The 17,536-nt window shown below is 40.9% G+C and overlaps 1 protein-coding gene across 1 annotated transcript in view; it reads left to right on the top strand.

The window, feature by feature from the left end:
• The window catches only part of PEX7 (peroxisomal biogenesis factor 7), a 70,121-nt gene that overhangs the window by 48,917 nt on the left and 3,668 nt on the right, over positions 1–17,536 (top strand). Inside the window, exon 9 of the mRNA XM_039532609.1 lies at positions 1,374–1,473. Coding sequence (XP_039388543.1) covers positions 1,374–1,473 — 100 coding nt within the window. The remainder of the gene's footprint in view (positions 1–1,373; positions 1,474–17,536) is intronic.

Genomic DNA, 17,536 nt, shown 5'->3' with positions numbered 1-17,536 from the left:
GACTTGCTTCCTGTTTGAACAGACAAATTTAACAGTGAAATTGTTCATTCTGTGCTTAGACTTTCTTTTGCTTCCATTTCCCTGTAAAATGAGCTGTTTATATTGCCGCTCTGGTACTAGGAAGATGTAAAGAGGGTTGTTGCTATGGCTTAGCCATTGTGTCGATACCACTCTGCTCATTTATTAAGGAAATAACATAGACAGGTTAAACAAACTAATTCTGTTAGCTCCACTGTTTGCTGTTTACCTGAACCGATCTGCTGAACCTACAGTCCTTTCTGTGTAACTAGCCCTGATGATTATTTCTCTCATTCATTATTATCAGGTCCACTAGGAAAAAAAAACAGGGGTGTGGCATGCCTATTATAGAAAAACATAAGAATATCTGTAACTGCTGTGGGAAACTGTAATGTGTATAGAGACTGGCACTAGCTGCCAAACCACAATAGCCCAGTAAACGCTGCAGCCCCTGGGTTTTGCTGCACATTTTTCCCCTGTAGACAATACCGCAGAATCAAAGAAGTTTGACACTATTATTTCTCTGTCCTCGTTATAATTGAGTCCCTCTCAATTTAGTCATCTGAAAATTTTATTAACATACTGAATGCATTTTTCCAGATCACAGGTAGCAATCTTTATTGTAACTCATTAGACACTACTTCCTCACTGCTTCCTATATTTTGGCTATTATTACTAATTTTTACGGCTTATATTATACCGAGTATGGTTCATACCGTGTTTTGGGGAGTGACTGGGGTTAAAACCGTAGAAATAGGAGAGTTTAGAATTACATTTTTTTCCAAAAGTTTTAGATGAGTGAATTATCAGTGAAATTAAAATTAAGTCAAATCATTTCCTTTAGTGTATAAATCAATTAGAAAAATGCAATGGCATATTTTGTTTTATAGAAGTCTGCTCCCAAATAAATCTGAAGTCAGGAGTAATCAATATTTATAACCCATTTGTAATTTTCAGTAAACAGCCCCACATCAGACAGTGCAGAAAAAAAAAATTGAGTTTCCCTGAAGTGTGTGTCATAGCTATAACTTGGCAGATATTAAGAGGAATTGGATCTTAATAAAGAAGGCCAGCCTACCATTTTTTACAGATTATCTGTAGGGCAGATCATTGGTGCCAGCTCTGTTATCTCAGTTTCCATAATGGGATAAAGAACATGGTTTTCCTTAATGAAGTCCTTATTTATGTAGATCAGCAGAGGGTTTTGCAGAAATGGGATTAATTATATTCCTTAAGTGGGTGGGTTTGGTTTTTAAAAGGTTCTGGCAGCATCAGGCATATCAGTATCCTGCATTATATTTTTTAAATGCCCTTTCAGTTACCATCATTGTTTGGTTTTTTGTTTCTTTCTGTAGATTCTGGGATTTTTCCAAGCCTAACCCCTTGCTGGAGACTGTGGAGCATCATACAGAGTTTACGTGTGGACTAGATTTAAGCCTTCACAACCATGGTCAGGTAACAGATTAGATGATTTTATGTTTCACTTGTCTATTACAGCCAATACAATTCAGTAGCTGAATTGAAGACTCCATCATGAGCAGCAGCCATCGGTTTGTAGAATGCCTCAGGCAAAGGATCTGGCTGAATGCAGGTTAAAGTAAAACACATGTAGTTCTGTTTTTATTTGAGAAACGATTACTTGTCTGTAAATGGGGGCCTGGGAAGAGGTTGCAAAAGCAGACAGAGTTGAAATCCATATTGATTGCAGGTGGAAGCAAAAATTACTTTGATTTGGGAACGAGAGTACTAGAGAAGGTGCCAAGTTCAGACCTAGGGTTCAGACCTGGTTAGAGATGGGCCAGTCATTAAATATGGATCCAGTACTAGAACTGAACTTCTCCAAAGTTCAAGAATGCTTGGATGTTGCCTTTTGCTTTACGCCCACCTCTAGAAGAGACCAAATACATGATTTTAATTATAGAAATCCCAAACATTAATGTCCTGGGGGATGAGATTTGCTAAATCAAGGCTAATAATTTGAGTATTGATTGTCCTGGGATTACTTGAGAGTCTACATCTGTGTAATAGTTTAGCAGTAGTTTAGAGTAAAGCCAAGCAAACTCACCCTTTGACAGTGGATAATATATACATACAGATGGTATTACATTTAACTGCTCCTGAGTTTGTGCAACAGAAAAAGGGAAGTGATGGCTTATAGGTGACTCATATGCTTTGTGTGTATTTGGTTTTAATCTATCGTGTGACATCCAGCTATCATAGCAGTGAGTGCTGTAAAAATGCTGAAATAAAGAAATATGTATAATGAAGTCAAAATATGATTAAGAAGTAATTGAAAAAAATCTTTGAAATGCACATGTAGAGAATCTCAGCGGCTTCCAGTTTGAATATCTGTTGCCTCTCTCTAGCTTCCACTTTGAGCTTTTTCTTAATAAGCTAAAGATTTGGAATGTGTATCTAAGAGCAGTACTATTAGTACAGTTGTAGTTGTTTAAGCCAAGAGAGTGGGTGAGCTGTAGTGCAAATTGTATGAATCAGTTTGCTTTGTCAGAAACGTTAAGGATACAGGGTTTATTTAACCAGACATGATTGGATTCTTTTCCCCCAGGTTGTATTTACATCTCTCTCAATACTGAAATAATTGAAACCTGATTCTGTTTACTGTACAGCTTAGGCAGGTACAGCATGTTGCCTACCGTGCACAAATCAAATCAAAACGGTATTATGATATATAATAAGCATTATTTCTCCCAATATCCAAAATATGCTAGACCAACAGTGGGCTGTTATTACCCTGTACAGATGTCTAAGTCATCTAACGTCAAATAACTTTTTTAGATCATAGTAGGGGAAGGCTCATGGGTAATTGAGAGAAATATGCAAGATGAGCAAACAGAATTCCCCTTTAGGCTCAGACTACACTAGGTTTTTACTTTTTGTTTTCAAACTGTTTTTAAACATCCCTCCAACTAAAACAGCTTCTGACATGGTGTGAGCAGCTAGTGTCAGGGCAGGTCTACACTTAAGAAACTGCGCCGCTGCAGCGTTTTCTGGCGGCGTAGTTAATCCACCTCTGCGAGTGGCGGTAGCTATATTGATGGGAGAAGCCCTTCCATGGACAATGATGTAGTTATATCTAGGTATGTTTGTAGCATAGACCTGGCCTCAGTGAGGCCAAATGGTTTTAAATGTTTAAAAACCCATGAAAAGATTGGCTAGGGACTTTTATCATAGGGCCTCTTTCCCATATAATACTGTCCTTCCCTAGTTTTTCCTGTTCATAGTCCTAGGGCTCTTTTGAGGCTCACCTGGGTATATATTTAGACACCACTTGAAGGGAAATGTCCTTTAGACTTGAATTCATACTACACCGTGGAATCACCTATGGCTGTTCCAAAGCTCAACAAAAACATAGTTGCAAATTGAGTGACTGTGTCATATGTCTATACAGAGTTCAATGGGTCTGGCTTCAGAGGAGGCCTTCTGGCATATTCTCTTCTAGAGTGGGACTTCGTTGTTGAATACCCGTGCACGGGGTGAATTTCACCTATAATGAACAATAGCACTATACATAATGGAAATAAGGCACATCCTACAACCATATCATGTTCCAACTCGTATCATATGGTCTTTCTCTTCTTCTTTGGTTGGTTTTTGTATTGTGATAGCTCTTAGGAGCTCTTGTGATGAACCACTATCATCTCATTGTGCAAGGTGCTATACAAAAACAGAACAAAAAGACAGTGGGCAGCCCATCTGAACTAGCTAAGGCATGTGCCAAATGTCATTTTGTTGGGGTAGATTGTGCCAAGGCAGTTGAACAGTTGAGCTTGGGGCAGGTTATGTCAACTAACAGGAGAGGTTCACACTATGTAAGCCTTTCAAAGAAGTAGCTGTTGCCACCAGGGAAGTAATCTTAAAACTTGTTAGGGGGCAGCTTGATTGAAAATCAACAAAATTCTGTGTTTTGCAATTTGAGCGGGACGCTGCGATCATGAATTAGTGTTTAATCAGCTCTTATTTGTGTGACACAGAAAATAGCCACAAATAGCAAAATTTAAAAGTACAGCTACATTGAACATCCAATTCATCTTGTCATGACACTGAAATTATTTCAACAGGAATATGAAGAAGTAAGAGGAATATTACTTTGCATATCATAAATTACATGAAATTGTGGACTTTTGTTGTTCTGAAGCTGCCTAATGCTCAAGGCAAACATGAGAAAAATGAAAGCCCTGGATTTGTTTGAAAGCCTTCCTTCATTTCTATGCCTACTTATCAGGTCCGCTCCGCACACCACAGAGAGCACCCAGTGCTGTGTGTAAATGAATGCTTTCTGTTGAGCAGGTTCTTTCTTTGGCGGCTGTCTGAGAACGGGAGGAGGATTTTAAAAGGGTTGGGGGGAATCCCTTCAGCTTCTCTTTACTGGATCTGTGAATTATGAGCTGCAATTAGTTTCCAAAATTGCAGTCCTGTGTGATTTTTAAAAGAACAATGGTGGTAACCATTTTCAAGCACTGATTACAGGAAGAATGTATTAAACATAAGTGACAGCAACATATCAAATCAGAACAGGACGTTTACAATGTACAGTGCTGAAAAGTACGGATTAAAAATGAATATGAAGAGGAATACAAACACAATACTACAGTTTGATTTGTCATCTAAATGCAGAATCAGGCCTGGAATTTAAAATAGCTTGCATGCAACAGGGCACGCAGTGTACATGCTTGATTTGCATACTTGTTTATTATGGCTGCATGAATAATCATTGTAATTCTGTATACAAAAGGATAGATGTCAAGTAGCCACTTGTACTGACAATTATGCATTTGTGCAATTCTAAGAGGTGTGGGAGCCAGATTCTCTTGTTTACTCCAGACCTTTTGTGCTGCTGCTGCATTTCCACAGTTGTGGATTTCCCCGACAGGTCAGGTGACATAGATCTGGTTCCTCTTCCACCCACTCAGTACCTGACATAGGGAGAGTATCGAGATTGAGAGATACATGGTCAGAGTGCTGCTATGCTCCAGCTAGAATGTGGCTGCTTAAAAGCCATAGCTAGCCTATGTAGATTATGCCCAGAGGTCTGGCGAAGAATCTGGGCTTGGGTCTGAAAACCTTTCCGCTGAATGGAGACACTGTTGATCATGTGACACAGAGTAGCAGTTTTTCCTGGTGTTCATTTTCTTTCCTTCATCACTCAGGCTGTTGTGCAGTATACTACACACCAGCTGGCTGCATAGTGGCCGCCCTCCTCTCCAGAAAAGGGATTGCATTTCAGTGGGATTGTTTGCTTATAATTTGTGAAGTGCTCTGGGCTCCTGCATAAAGGGCGCTATACAAATAATATTTTGCATTGTTCTGTAAACATTTTCTAATTTGTGAGACTTGAGGTGCAATATTTAATTTAAAAAAATCAGAACAAAATAGAACATTCGTGGAAGTGACATTGTCAGGTTAAAACAAGCAGGCCCAAGTCATGAAGGGGAAAAGACATGTGACAGCAGGGTGCAAAGGGTGCAAGGTCAGAGGAATGGGCATATGAAATGGGAAGCAGGTAGATATGAGAACAGGAGATACAGAATAGTATTCTTTTTAAGCATTTATGAAAATGTTACCCATATTCACGTGGTGAATTGTGGGTGCTTCTAGTAGTTTGAATTTCATATGGAAAGAGAGTCAATGAAGGGGTCAGAGAGGAACTGACATGGTCAGAGTGGCACAGAGAAGTTCCAATCCATTTAAAAAAAAGTCTTCGAAGAAAAAGAGAACCCTCCCTACCCCCTGTGCAAATACTCCCTTTGTCATCTCTATCAGATAGTGGAAGGCTCAGCCACCACCAAGTTTCTCCCCTTTGCCCATGAGAGAACGGATGGAAAAGCCTCTGCCAAATATAGCTCTCTATAATACACAATCCAGGGTGTCTTTGGCTCTGTGTATGTTGTTATAGGTGTCTTACTCTAATCTCTCTTCTCCAAAGAGGGATTGGTTTTTGAGGCAGGCCACAAAATTACTCCCTTTTCACTGCCCTGTATGTAAAGTGGGCTCCATTATAGCTAGGGAGTGTGTATCCAGCCTGAGCTTTGTAATAGTTTCTGTAGAAGGTGGGGTCCATGTAGCTTGTTAGGATTGCCACTCTGTTTTTGTTTTTAAACTCCTGCAACTTTCTGTGGATGCACATGCAGCTTGATGATCAACTCCTCACGATGAAAAGAGACCTGCTTATTTTGTTCTGTCTTTCACTGGCAACAATATCTGAATGATGCATATTCAGAGGCATAATGCAGTTTAATGTATGTGATGGTGATACAGTTCTTTTCTCTCTTAGATGGCACTGACCCTCTGCAATAAGAGCATATTAGTTTCCCTCCAACATTGCCCCATATCTGTATAGTTATAAGGATTTCAAGGTCCCTGTAAATTCCACCATAAATACAGTTTTATTGATAACTTCACTGAGGAACAACCTCAAAATGTAGGTCAATACCCCGCACTGGCAACGAATAAAGGCCATTGGAGGCTGTAAGTCTAACCTTTTTGCTCACTGTGTCAGGGATGACATAGAGTAGAGGTTTCCCCTGGTGTTCATTTCCTTTCCTCCAGCCCCCAGACTGTTGTGTAGCTACAAGTTGTCTGAATGGGTTACTCCCTCCACTCCAAAGGGTATTTCAGTGGGATTGTTTGCAAGTGGCCTCCCTACCAGCCACTCAGAATGGTTGCTAACAGCCACATTCAGGTGTTTCAGTACTTGTGGAATGGATGAATAATGGCTCTTTTGCAGAAAGAAGGTCATTTTTTTAGGACCAAATATGAATGCAAACGGTGTCTTCAGTGGAGATGCTATATTATGTGTTCTGTTTGTATTTACACGAATCCCACTCTGGTCAGAGGCATTAACTAACTGTTGTAAAGCTGGATTTGTATTTTGTGGAAATTTTACTGGAAGATGCATAAACTTCCTTTGCTCCTTTTTTTTTGGGGGGGGCGGTATTTTTTTGTCTTGTTTGTTCATTCTTTGTGCACATAAGTTGTGGAATTTAGATGTTCCACATGACCGTTGAAGCTATCATGCCCCTAGAACAAGGGTGGGCAAACTTGGTGGCCCAAGGGCCACATCTGGGTATGGAAATTATATGGCGGGCCATGAATGCTCATGAAATTGGGGGTTGGGGTGCGGGTGAGGGGGTGAGGGCCGCAGCTGGCAGGGTGGGCTCCGGGGTGCAGGAGGGTGGGACTGAGGGGTTCAGATGGTGGGAGGGGTATCAGGGTTGGGGCAGGGCGTTGGGGCGCTGAAGAAGGGGGGAGGCTCTGGACGGTGCTTACCTCAAGCAGCTCCTGGAAGCAGTGGCATGTCCCCCATCTGGCTCCTATACGGAGGCACGGCCAGGCAGCTCTGTGCACTGCCCCGTCCGCAGGCGCCGCCACTGCAGCTCTCATCGGCCTTGGTTCCCAGCCAATAGGAGCTGCAGGGATGGCGCTTGGTGTGGGGGCAGCATGCAGAGCCCCCTGGCTGCCCCTCCGCATAGGAGCCAGAGGTGGAACATGCTGCTGCTGCTGCTGCTTCCGGGAACTGTGCAGAGCGGGGCAAGCCCTAGACCCTGCTCCCCGGCAGGAGCTCGAGGGCCGAATTAAAACGTCTGAAGGGCCAGATGCGGCCCCAGTTTGCCCACCCCTGGCCTAGAAACATTTCACTGACTATATCTTTCCTCCCTCTTATGGCCGTTCTCAGCCACTTCTTTAAACCTCTCAAGGTATTCCAGGTAAAGTTTTACAGTGTGAAATGCCTTGAGAGAAAAAGATCGCATTTTTTGTTTTAATTTGTGCATGGATTTCTTGACTGGCTTTATTAGTCATTATGAATGTTATTGGTGAATCCCTTTGCAGGCCTTTGCAAACATCCCTTTTGATTGGGTAAAATTCATCCTTGTGCATGAGGAACCAGTGCAAGACAAGACCTTATGTGCAACTTCCCCCCCGCCCCCCCCCACACACACACCAGGCTTCTGAAATGAGACTTAAGTGGTACATAGGCCTTGAGCTGGCCCTCTGAAAGAGTAAATTTCACCCTTTGTGATTTCCTATTTTTAAAAATTCTTGGTATTTTTAAACTGTCCCAGTATAGGTAGTCTTTCCCCTGTGAAGTGGAAGGGTTAATATCAGCACTTTAGACCTGAGTTTTGTGAAAACTATAGTTGCTACAGCCATAATAAAGTTCTGTGAAAGCTATAATATCACTATACTGGAAGGAATTATCATATCAGCAGTCAAATATTTCCATCTGTTTGATTTTAAAGTGTTATAAAAAGTGACTGCATGGATCACCTTCTTATTCAACAGATTTTTCACCTTGTATGTGTGTTCAGAGTCATCTGATTTAGTGACTTAAAAGCTCTGCCTGCTTTTTCCTTTGGTTAATCATGCTGAGCCAACACAGCAGAGAGTAAGCTGGCTTCTGATTCTTTAGCAAAACTGTTTGCTTAGTGCCAGCGAGTTATACCTGTGCACCTCGATGGAAGACAAACAGGGTTTCGTGAAGACAATATTTGGCCTGTACAACTGTTTATTACTGGTAATTATTTAAAAAAAAATGAAACCTTACTTGACTCTTAGATACAAAGGTGGAGATTGGAGGGCTGGTGGTTAGGAAGCATGTTGTTTTGCTTGTAAACTGAATATATTTTATATGGAATCACTGAGAAACAATAAACACGGACTCCCCACAATGCCACTTTTAGAGTGTCATATGTCAGCATAGAATGGAAAATTAGAGTTTGGATTAAACCTTTCCACAACACTGCATTGATTTTATCAGTAACTAAAGGATGGACCTGGTGTTCTTTAAATTAGCTCTTTAAAGATTCCTTTCTTTAAGCTATCTAACTTTGCGAGAGTGCATCCATTGCTGCAAATAGTTTTGAAAGCCCTCTGCACTTCACTGCCAGACTTGTCTTTCAGACCTGCAACTCAGGCAAATTTAGACAGCATATCCTTCACCAGTAAGATGTAATAACTGTTGTGCTTAGAGGATTGTATCAAGTCTACAAAATCAGCTCCCTGTTACATATTCCATATCAGATCAACAAAACAACTGCCTTCTATCTTTTGAAATAGATCCTAGCCAGTTTGTATAACGTTCCAGAGACCTGATCAGTTCCTGTTTTCTTCCATTAAACTACACTTTTTAATGGTCTGAAAAACAGGAGCAATGCCCCCTCTAAATCTCTTCCCTTCTTGGGAGAGTAATACATTTCTTTAGCAATGTCCCAGACATTGCTATTTCTGGTCAGTATGTATCATTTGAATCCAGATCTATGTAAGAACTTCTGGCCAGTTTTTTACTCTGTATTCATCACAAATTATTATACACATTAGAAACAATGTGTAGTTTGAAAAATACCACACACAAACTAGAATGCTTGCAAATGTTTTTGTTTTTATTTTACAAAATTACAATATGGACCTCTCAGTTTATGCATGAGGGGAGGGCTCAGTTACAGTTCATCTCTGATGCCTCTTGACCAAACATAGGGTCACAGTAATGCTTGGGGCTTTCTAATCAAAGATGGAACCCCTTGTTATTTTAAACCAACAGATCCATACCTCAAACCCAGCAGGTTAAGAGCATGGGGGAGAGGGTTAGTGCCACATGCAAGGAACTCCCTGGTACGTAGCAGTGAGTTTCAGCTTGCCTTACTAGCCCCGTGTATTCCAACTCACTGTTGTCATAACCGGCATCTCAAATGGGTCATGTAAAGTATCGTATGCGAACTGGTGACACACAGGTGATTAATATCATTGTGAAATGTGTGTTTTAATGCTATGTGAGGCATTATGGGTACTCATTAATATTGTGCTTTAAAGTCTGTGACCAAAGAAAGGGAGAAAACCCGGTTTTCTCTCAAACAGGAGGGAAGACAGCTATCTACCTGTCTCAAGTGCAAATTAAGTTTGGTGGAATCAAAACAATGGAAGTCATACAAATCAGCAAGGGGATAGGAAGTCAAGGGGATGAGAAGAACAACATGAAGTCTTCCTATGTCTGGGACAAAACAGCAAATTTAGGAAGATATAAGAAGAGAGAAGAAGCTATCTCTGCATCCATCATTGGACAGACACTAAGGGCCAAAGCTCTTGCAAGCTGAGAAAGATGGGCCCTTCATTCAAGGGAGTTGAAGTCTCTCAGAATTGAATATAAGTAAAAACTCAGCTTAGACAAAGATCTTTCACCTAGGAAGACCAGGGAAACCAGTATTTTGTACTTCTGTGGAAGGGCCTAACTGGGAGAATGTTAGCCATAGCTGGGGAAAAAAATTGGTAAGAAATCTACCTTGGTCCAAGGCTGTGGCTTGCTGAGTTATGTCTTAGCCGTTAGGATATTTTACTTTTATTTGTTTGTAACCTTTTGCCTTTATCCCTTGTTCTTAAACTCACTTAAACCCTCTTTTTGTTAATAACTTGTTTTACTTTTAATCTAAACCTGCCTAGTGCTATCGAAGTGACTGCCAGCTCCGGTTAAAGTAATGAGCTGTGCTTTTGTCTTTTTAAAGGAGCAATGAACCTTATTACTTCTCTGAGTGTTCCAGGAGAGGGCTGGACACTTCAGGGCAGACAGTTGGGGGGAAAATTTGGGACTTAAGAGTCACCCTGTGTAACAATGTGGTTCTGGTGGGACCCAACTGAGAGTGCCAATTCAGGACAAATTGCTTAAAGCAGGGCAGTTACAGCCCAAGGCTGGGGTTTTTCCACCACTAAGGCAAACCAGACCAGCCAGCCAGAGAGGACTTTGATTTTACCCCACTGGCTAACCACAAGTCACACAAGCAATTCCCTTAGACGCTCCAGTTTCCCAGTATCACCACCAGTGCCACTCGTTATGGGGACTAATGGTTATGAAAACCAATGCTCCATTAAAAGAAAAAAGGTTCTCTCAATCCCAAAGGACCATCCCCCAGACCAAATCAGATCTCACCCACAAATCATGCTGTTGCCAGTCCTTTAGAATCTAAAATCTAAAGGTTTATTCATAAAAGGAAAAAGATATAGATGAGAGCTAGAATTGATTAAATGGAATCAAGTACATACAGTAATGGCCAAGTTCTTGGTTCAGGCTTGTAGCAGTGATAGAATAAACTGCAGGTTCAAATCAAGTCTCTGGAGTACATCCACAGCTGGGATGGGTCATTCAATTCTTGGTTCAAAGCTTCAGTGTAGCAAAGTCCTTCCAGAGGTATGAACAGGATTGAAGACAAGATGGAGGAGCTGCAGCAGCCATTTATAGTCTCTTGTCATGTGGCCTCTCTTTCTTTGTTCCAAAGACAAGCAATTTGGGCACATGGCAAGAAAAAACCTTAGAGTTCTGTCCATAGGCATGTCCCTGCATACCTTGCTGAATCACAAGGTGTATCTGCCTTCTTTCAGTGGGTCAGTTGATGGTCCTTAATGGGACATCAAGCAGGCTAGGCAGTGCTGATGCCAAATTGTCTGGGGTGTCACCCGGAAGCATAGCATAAGTTTGAAATACAGACAGTATAGAGCCAATATTCATAACTTTAAATACAAAAATGATAGATGCACCCAGATAACATAATCATAACCAGCACATCACAACCTTGTCTTATACACCTTACCTGACCCCCTTTATACAAGATCTGGTGCCACTACAGGACCTTGGTTGCAACAATGATCCATATGGCCCCAGTTCATGTCAGTAGTGTCACACCCTGCAAGTAGTATCCAAGGCTGGTGGAGACCAGGATGGGGATGTTGTGTTGTAGGCAGGCTGCTAGGGTCCAAGTGTTGAACCAGGACTGCACTGCACACACATTCAGGAAACTGCATTCCTGTCTGCTGGCATCCAGGCTCTGAGCCACTGCACCAGAACATTTAAGGCACCCAAGGTTACAGGGCAGGTGGTGAGATGACCTTTCACTGGTCTGAGTTGCACCCCAAAATGTTAGTGGGTCTTCTGCCTACCGTGACTTACCAAAGGTCAAGGGGAGTGGGAGTGAAGGCAGAAGTGTCACCTATTTCTTGATTCTCATTGTTGAAGAGATGGAATGGGGAGGGGAGGCGAGAATTGAGGGCAAAACTTCCTTTCCATTCTTGTCCAATTATGGGCTAGAAGAAATGGTCACCTGTCAAAATAAGTAGCAGGACTAATAACCATCTTTATTAGCTTCACCAAACTTCCATCCCCTGTGTACGCAAGAGTGCTCAGGACCCCTTACAGATGTTTCATCATAATATAGATAGCCCATAGAATTAAGCACAAAAAGACAGAAGAAATGGTACCTAGAGAAGAGGAGGAAGGAAAAATATTGCAAATAGTGAAAATGTAGCTACAGTACCTTTTTTAAAAACCTGTTGTAAAAGAAGTGATATATTTCTTATTGAAACTCAGCAGGGCAGAGACAAATGTTTAGAGCTATTTCCACCCTTGAATGGTCACCATGTAAGAGACAATTGCCTGGCAGCCTAAGATTTGACGGGAAACTCTGGAAGAATATCTAGTGATAATCATTCTGCCCTCCTGAGTGTTGTTCAAAAATTTATTCAACTGTGGCATCGACATTTCTTTGCCAGGTTAAAGAAAGTAATTGTATCTGGAGCCTAATGTCATTATCTAGATACAATGTCATTATCTAGATACATGTGTATCTTGCTGAGTTTCAGTAAGAGTTTTATGTTTTTGCAGTTTTTAGTTATTTTCTGAAAAATACTACTTGATTATTGGGGTTGGGGTTTTAGTGCCACCTTAGAGTACAGCAAAAATTAACCACTATCTTGAAGGATTTTTCCTCTTGATCCTAAACAGTAAAGAGACAGTATGTCATATAGGTAATTACACTAAGCTGAATGGATTGCCCGAGGTCTCCGTCTATTGCAAAGCAAGGCTGTAGTGATGAATAGAAGACAGAGGACCTGAAATAGATCAGCTAGTGGGACAACTGAAATGGCTGTGATAAAGAAAAGAATATTGGTATTAAATGAGTTGGTGGAAAACAGCATTACTATCAGACATTAGGATAGACACTTTAAAGTGAACAGTCATCCTGTGTTTTAGTAGTCAACTGTGAATTTCCAGTGAAGAATTAGTTTTCTGAGACTGTATCTGCACAATTCATATTTTTGGCTTTATATGAAGGGGAATAAAGCAATGTCCAGTTCGATTTATCTGCTGCAAATATATTTGCCTATTCCAGAAAATTACTTGGCATGATATTTATACTGCAGCAATAATAAAAGTACAGTACATTCACTTATGCACTGGTGTTGCAACTTCGCTGCTGAAACGAGAGGGCTAGAGGCCACTGTGACAGGGTCCCTGGGGTGCATCCTGGACTGTGGGACAGCTGAGGCCTCCAAACCCACCAGCCTGAGCTGTCTCATGCTATGAGCTAAGATCAAGCTACAAGCCTCTGACAGGCACTGCATTTACACAGCTATCCACAGGCAGGGAAACACCCAGCTGAGTTACATGAACGATCTCCCAGCCACTCATGAGCTTCAGCCAATTCCCCCCAGCTCTAGCCCTACTCCCCAGAACTGCACCATCTTGCACTGGTCAGAAGCCGGACCAGTGTAAACTCATTACTTAGTTGGCCACTTCTTCATAGGAAAATGGGACATACACTTCAACCAAAAACAAACTGTTTTAGGTAAAATATAAAACATATTTATTAAATATAGAAAAATTTTAAGTGATTATAAGTAGCAGGCACAGAGATCAAAGTTGGTTACTTAAGAAATAGAATTTAGACTGCATTTCTATTTTTAACTTTAACATACTAAGCAAGGTTTGAATCAAGAAGTTTCTCATCCTAAGATCAGATGTTACAGGCAGCTTAGAGTTCCTCAGTACTCAGACTGGTCCCAGGCTGGAAGGAAGTCCAATCTCCCTAGTTCCAAGTCTTTGTCTTCCAGGTGTTGAAATGGGGGTGGGGGAGAGGACAAATGATGATGTTACTGTCTCTTTTTATACCTTCTTCCAGCTGCTAGGGAGATACTTGCTGTGACATGGGGATCAGGCAGTTCCCATTGGTCAAGCAGTCTCCATTGTGTTACATCCCTTCTCTAAAGAGCCTCTGGGATAGTGGATTCTTTTTGATCAACACCATCAATGCCTGTCTGTCCCTCCTTTATTGCAACTGAAAGGCTGGCTGTGGGCATCTCCCAACCTTACAGCATATTTCAGTAGCACATATAGCAATACTTCATAACGTCACATACACTGATAGCATATACAATCCAACAGCAGATCAAGACTTTTAAAATGACACTTCACAAGTTATATTTTGTACAAAATACATCATAATTAATATGACAGTGGTGAATATGAGGGTTCCAGGGTGCTACTTTGAGGTACAGAGTGCCACAGACATTAACAAATGCATCCATTTTGTTAGATTGTGTTTGCATCATGTAGTTGTAACAGTAATGGCTAACAGATGGGAACATTGCCACTTTTTTGGGGTGGGGGGGGGGTCTTTTTCAGCTGCATCCTTCCCTGAGCAATCAGTATTCAGAGGAATATTGTTATTTTACAATTAACCTTTAATTATTCTATTTCTCTCTACAATTTGCGATGGCAAAAAAAATGATACAAGAGAACTGTATATTCCAACACATAAGCAACAGTGGTGTATTTGTCCAGTGTTCTGTAGCATATCTGTACAATGTTAATGAAAGTGTAGCGAAAATAGCTGCCCAAAGCTAATTATTTGTTTTGTTGTTTTTTTAAATGGTCGGAAGTATAAAAAAACCCTGCCATTTATACAGTAGCTTTCACCCAAAGATCAGCGCATTCTGCAGACTCTACCTACTGATATGCAAACTTGATCCAGGTCTGTCGGACTGAAGGCAAAGCTATTTCAGCAACATTGTACAGTAGCTTCGGGCTGAAAATGAATAACACTTTATATTTAAGCTTCTTGTGAAGGGTTTGCAGTTTTGAACAGTGGCTCAAATAATCTCTTCGTATACAATAAGATTACGTTCTATGGAATATCCTATTGAATACTGTTCTAAGTAAGAATTAGAAAAACCTGTATTAAAAAATATCAGTAAGTTGGTGGTGGTTGGTTTTTGTTTGTTTTTTTTTAAATACTGAAAGAAAAACTTGGAGCACTTCCAAAATTATTGGGATATCTCCAACTGTGTACGAGGTACTTACATGGTCACCAAATCTGATAGAGCTCATATTCCGAGATATTCCTGTTCAGTTCGTACAAACACATAAGCTGTGGTTAAAGTTGCATTAAAAGCTTGAGCAAAATTATTGTTAAATCAATTGTGATTTTACATTGTGTTGGCTTTCCCTCCCACTTAGGTTATAAAGCCATTGGCTTTATACAAACAAATTCAATAACCAAGGGTTGTATATTCACATCCTCACCAGATATTATAGTACTAATAATAAAAAAAAACACTTCACACAGTTACTCACTAGGGCCTTCAGTGGGATTGTTCATGTGCTTAAGTATTCAGATGCTCAAGTACCTTGCTGAATTGGGGCTACAAGAGCCATCACATCCTCTTTCAAACTGCAGTCGCTTTTATGGCAGCCATTTTAAGAGTGTAGTTTGTGTACCAAAAGCCTAATGAAAGTCACCCAGCTATTTTGGAACATAGGTAATCCCATCAAACACAGGATTCCTTGGATGATTGGGATGCCATCTATACATTGTTGTTCATTGTAAACCTACCGAGATATTAAATAAGAATGTCTTAGTTTAACTTCCTCTTCATTTTTCTGACTGGAATTTACCAAAGCAAAGGATAGTTACAACTTTGACTTCATAAGGTTCTTCCTCTCTTAATTAATTAAAAGCTGGAGCCTTGGAAAACTTTACATAAAATGCAGGTTGTTACAAACACAGAAACCCATTTAATTGGCATATTTGTATTGAATAATCTAGTCAAACCACTCCACTCTTGAAATTAATCTCCATAATCATGTCCACCAACACAATATAGAAATAATTTATTTCGGTGCCAAGGTCTTACTTTCCATCATCTATTTTTGACTGTAGCACTTTATCAGATTTAATTTGAGAGGACAGAATGGCATTATGTCAAGCATATGTTCTGGGTTGTTAACTCAAAACTTACCATTTTGAATCTTGCTCAAAAGGTTCGCCCGTACATTGCTGATGGCAGATAAACACTCTTGGACTGAATTGAGACTTTTATTAAACTAGTTATATTTTAGGAGTTAGCAGATTTGAAATTCTACATAAGAACAGCCAGACTGGGTCAGACCAAAGGTCCATCTAGCCCAGTATCCTGTGTTCTAACAGTGGCCACTGCCCGGTGCCCCAGAGGGAATGAACAGAACAGGTTATCATCAAGTGATCCATTCCCAGCTTCTAGCAAACAGAGACTAGGAACACCATACCTGCCCATCCCGGCTAATAGCCATTGATGGACCTGTCCTTCATGAACTTATCTAGTTCTTTTTTAAGCCCTAAGTTCTTTTTTGAACCCTAAGATGGTGGAAAGTAAGATTCAAAAATTCTGCAGCATGGTGCCCTGTCTTGAATTAGCTTTAGACTTCTAGCTGGCCTCTGAGACGTGTAACTTCAGTAAACCTTTTCTGTGTTGAAAATTTGTTCTTTTTGTGTTTCTATGTACATATTCAGGGCCGGCTCCAGACCCCAGCATGCCAAGCGCATGCTTGGGGCGGCGTCCCGTAGGAGGGCGGCAGGCGGCTCCGGTGGACCTCCCGCAGGCATGCCTGCGGAGGTCCCGCGGCTCCGGTGGAGCATCCGCAGGCATGCCTGCGGGAGGTCCACCGGAGCCGTGGGACCGGCGACCGCCAGAGCGCCCCCCGCGGCGTGCCGCCGTGCTTGGGGCAGCGTAAATCCTAGAGCCGCCCCTGTACATATTCGTACTGGTCTCATAGTATGACACACTGTGAGTAAAAATTTTAATAATCTAGTAAATAAGAAATGCATCAATCCGCATAATAATGAAAATGTAAAAATAGACTGAAAAAACGGGTGAAGCTAAAATTGCTTAACTGTATAAATTTAGTGTGTCCTCATAGTTAGCAAAAAGAAGCACCAAAGTTAGCGTAAGGGCTATATTTAACTGCTAATCAGCGTTTCAACCATTACCAGTGAGTGAGAATCAACCTTTCTTGAGGAAAATAACTGAAAAGTACAAATGCAAACCAGAATTCAAATTAGGGATTTTAATCAAGGGTTTTTGCTTGCTGATTTAAATCAGTTATTTTAAGTCACTTTGATTTAAGTCAGTCATCCCTGGTCTTTGCATAGAATTTGTTCATCACCATTTCCAACATGAGTGGACATCACACTACACAGGAGGATATGACCCAGAGTTATTTGCTGTAGGTTTATATTCTCCTCCTAACTAGCTACATTTATGTACTATCAGAGAATATCAGCAAGTTGGGCAGAATTAACCCAAGTGGTCCTAGTCAAACTGCCTTTTGTGTAGGCTCTATTTATTCTTACTATCACTAGATTAAATGGTTCTGTAACTATATTTGTTCAGAGCTTGCTGCAAGATACTAATTAGGTTGGTCATA

The sequence above is a fragment of the Mauremys reevesii genome, linkage group 3, assembly GCF_016161935.1.
Source record: "Mauremys reevesii isolate NIE-2019 linkage group 3, ASM1616193v1, whole genome shotgun sequence".
In the NCBI taxonomy this organism is placed as follows: Eukaryota; Metazoa; Chordata; order Testudines; family Geoemydidae; genus Mauremys; species Mauremys reevesii.
Note: the sequence above shows the minus strand (reverse complement) of the source record. Positions and strands in the feature narration are given on the sequence as shown.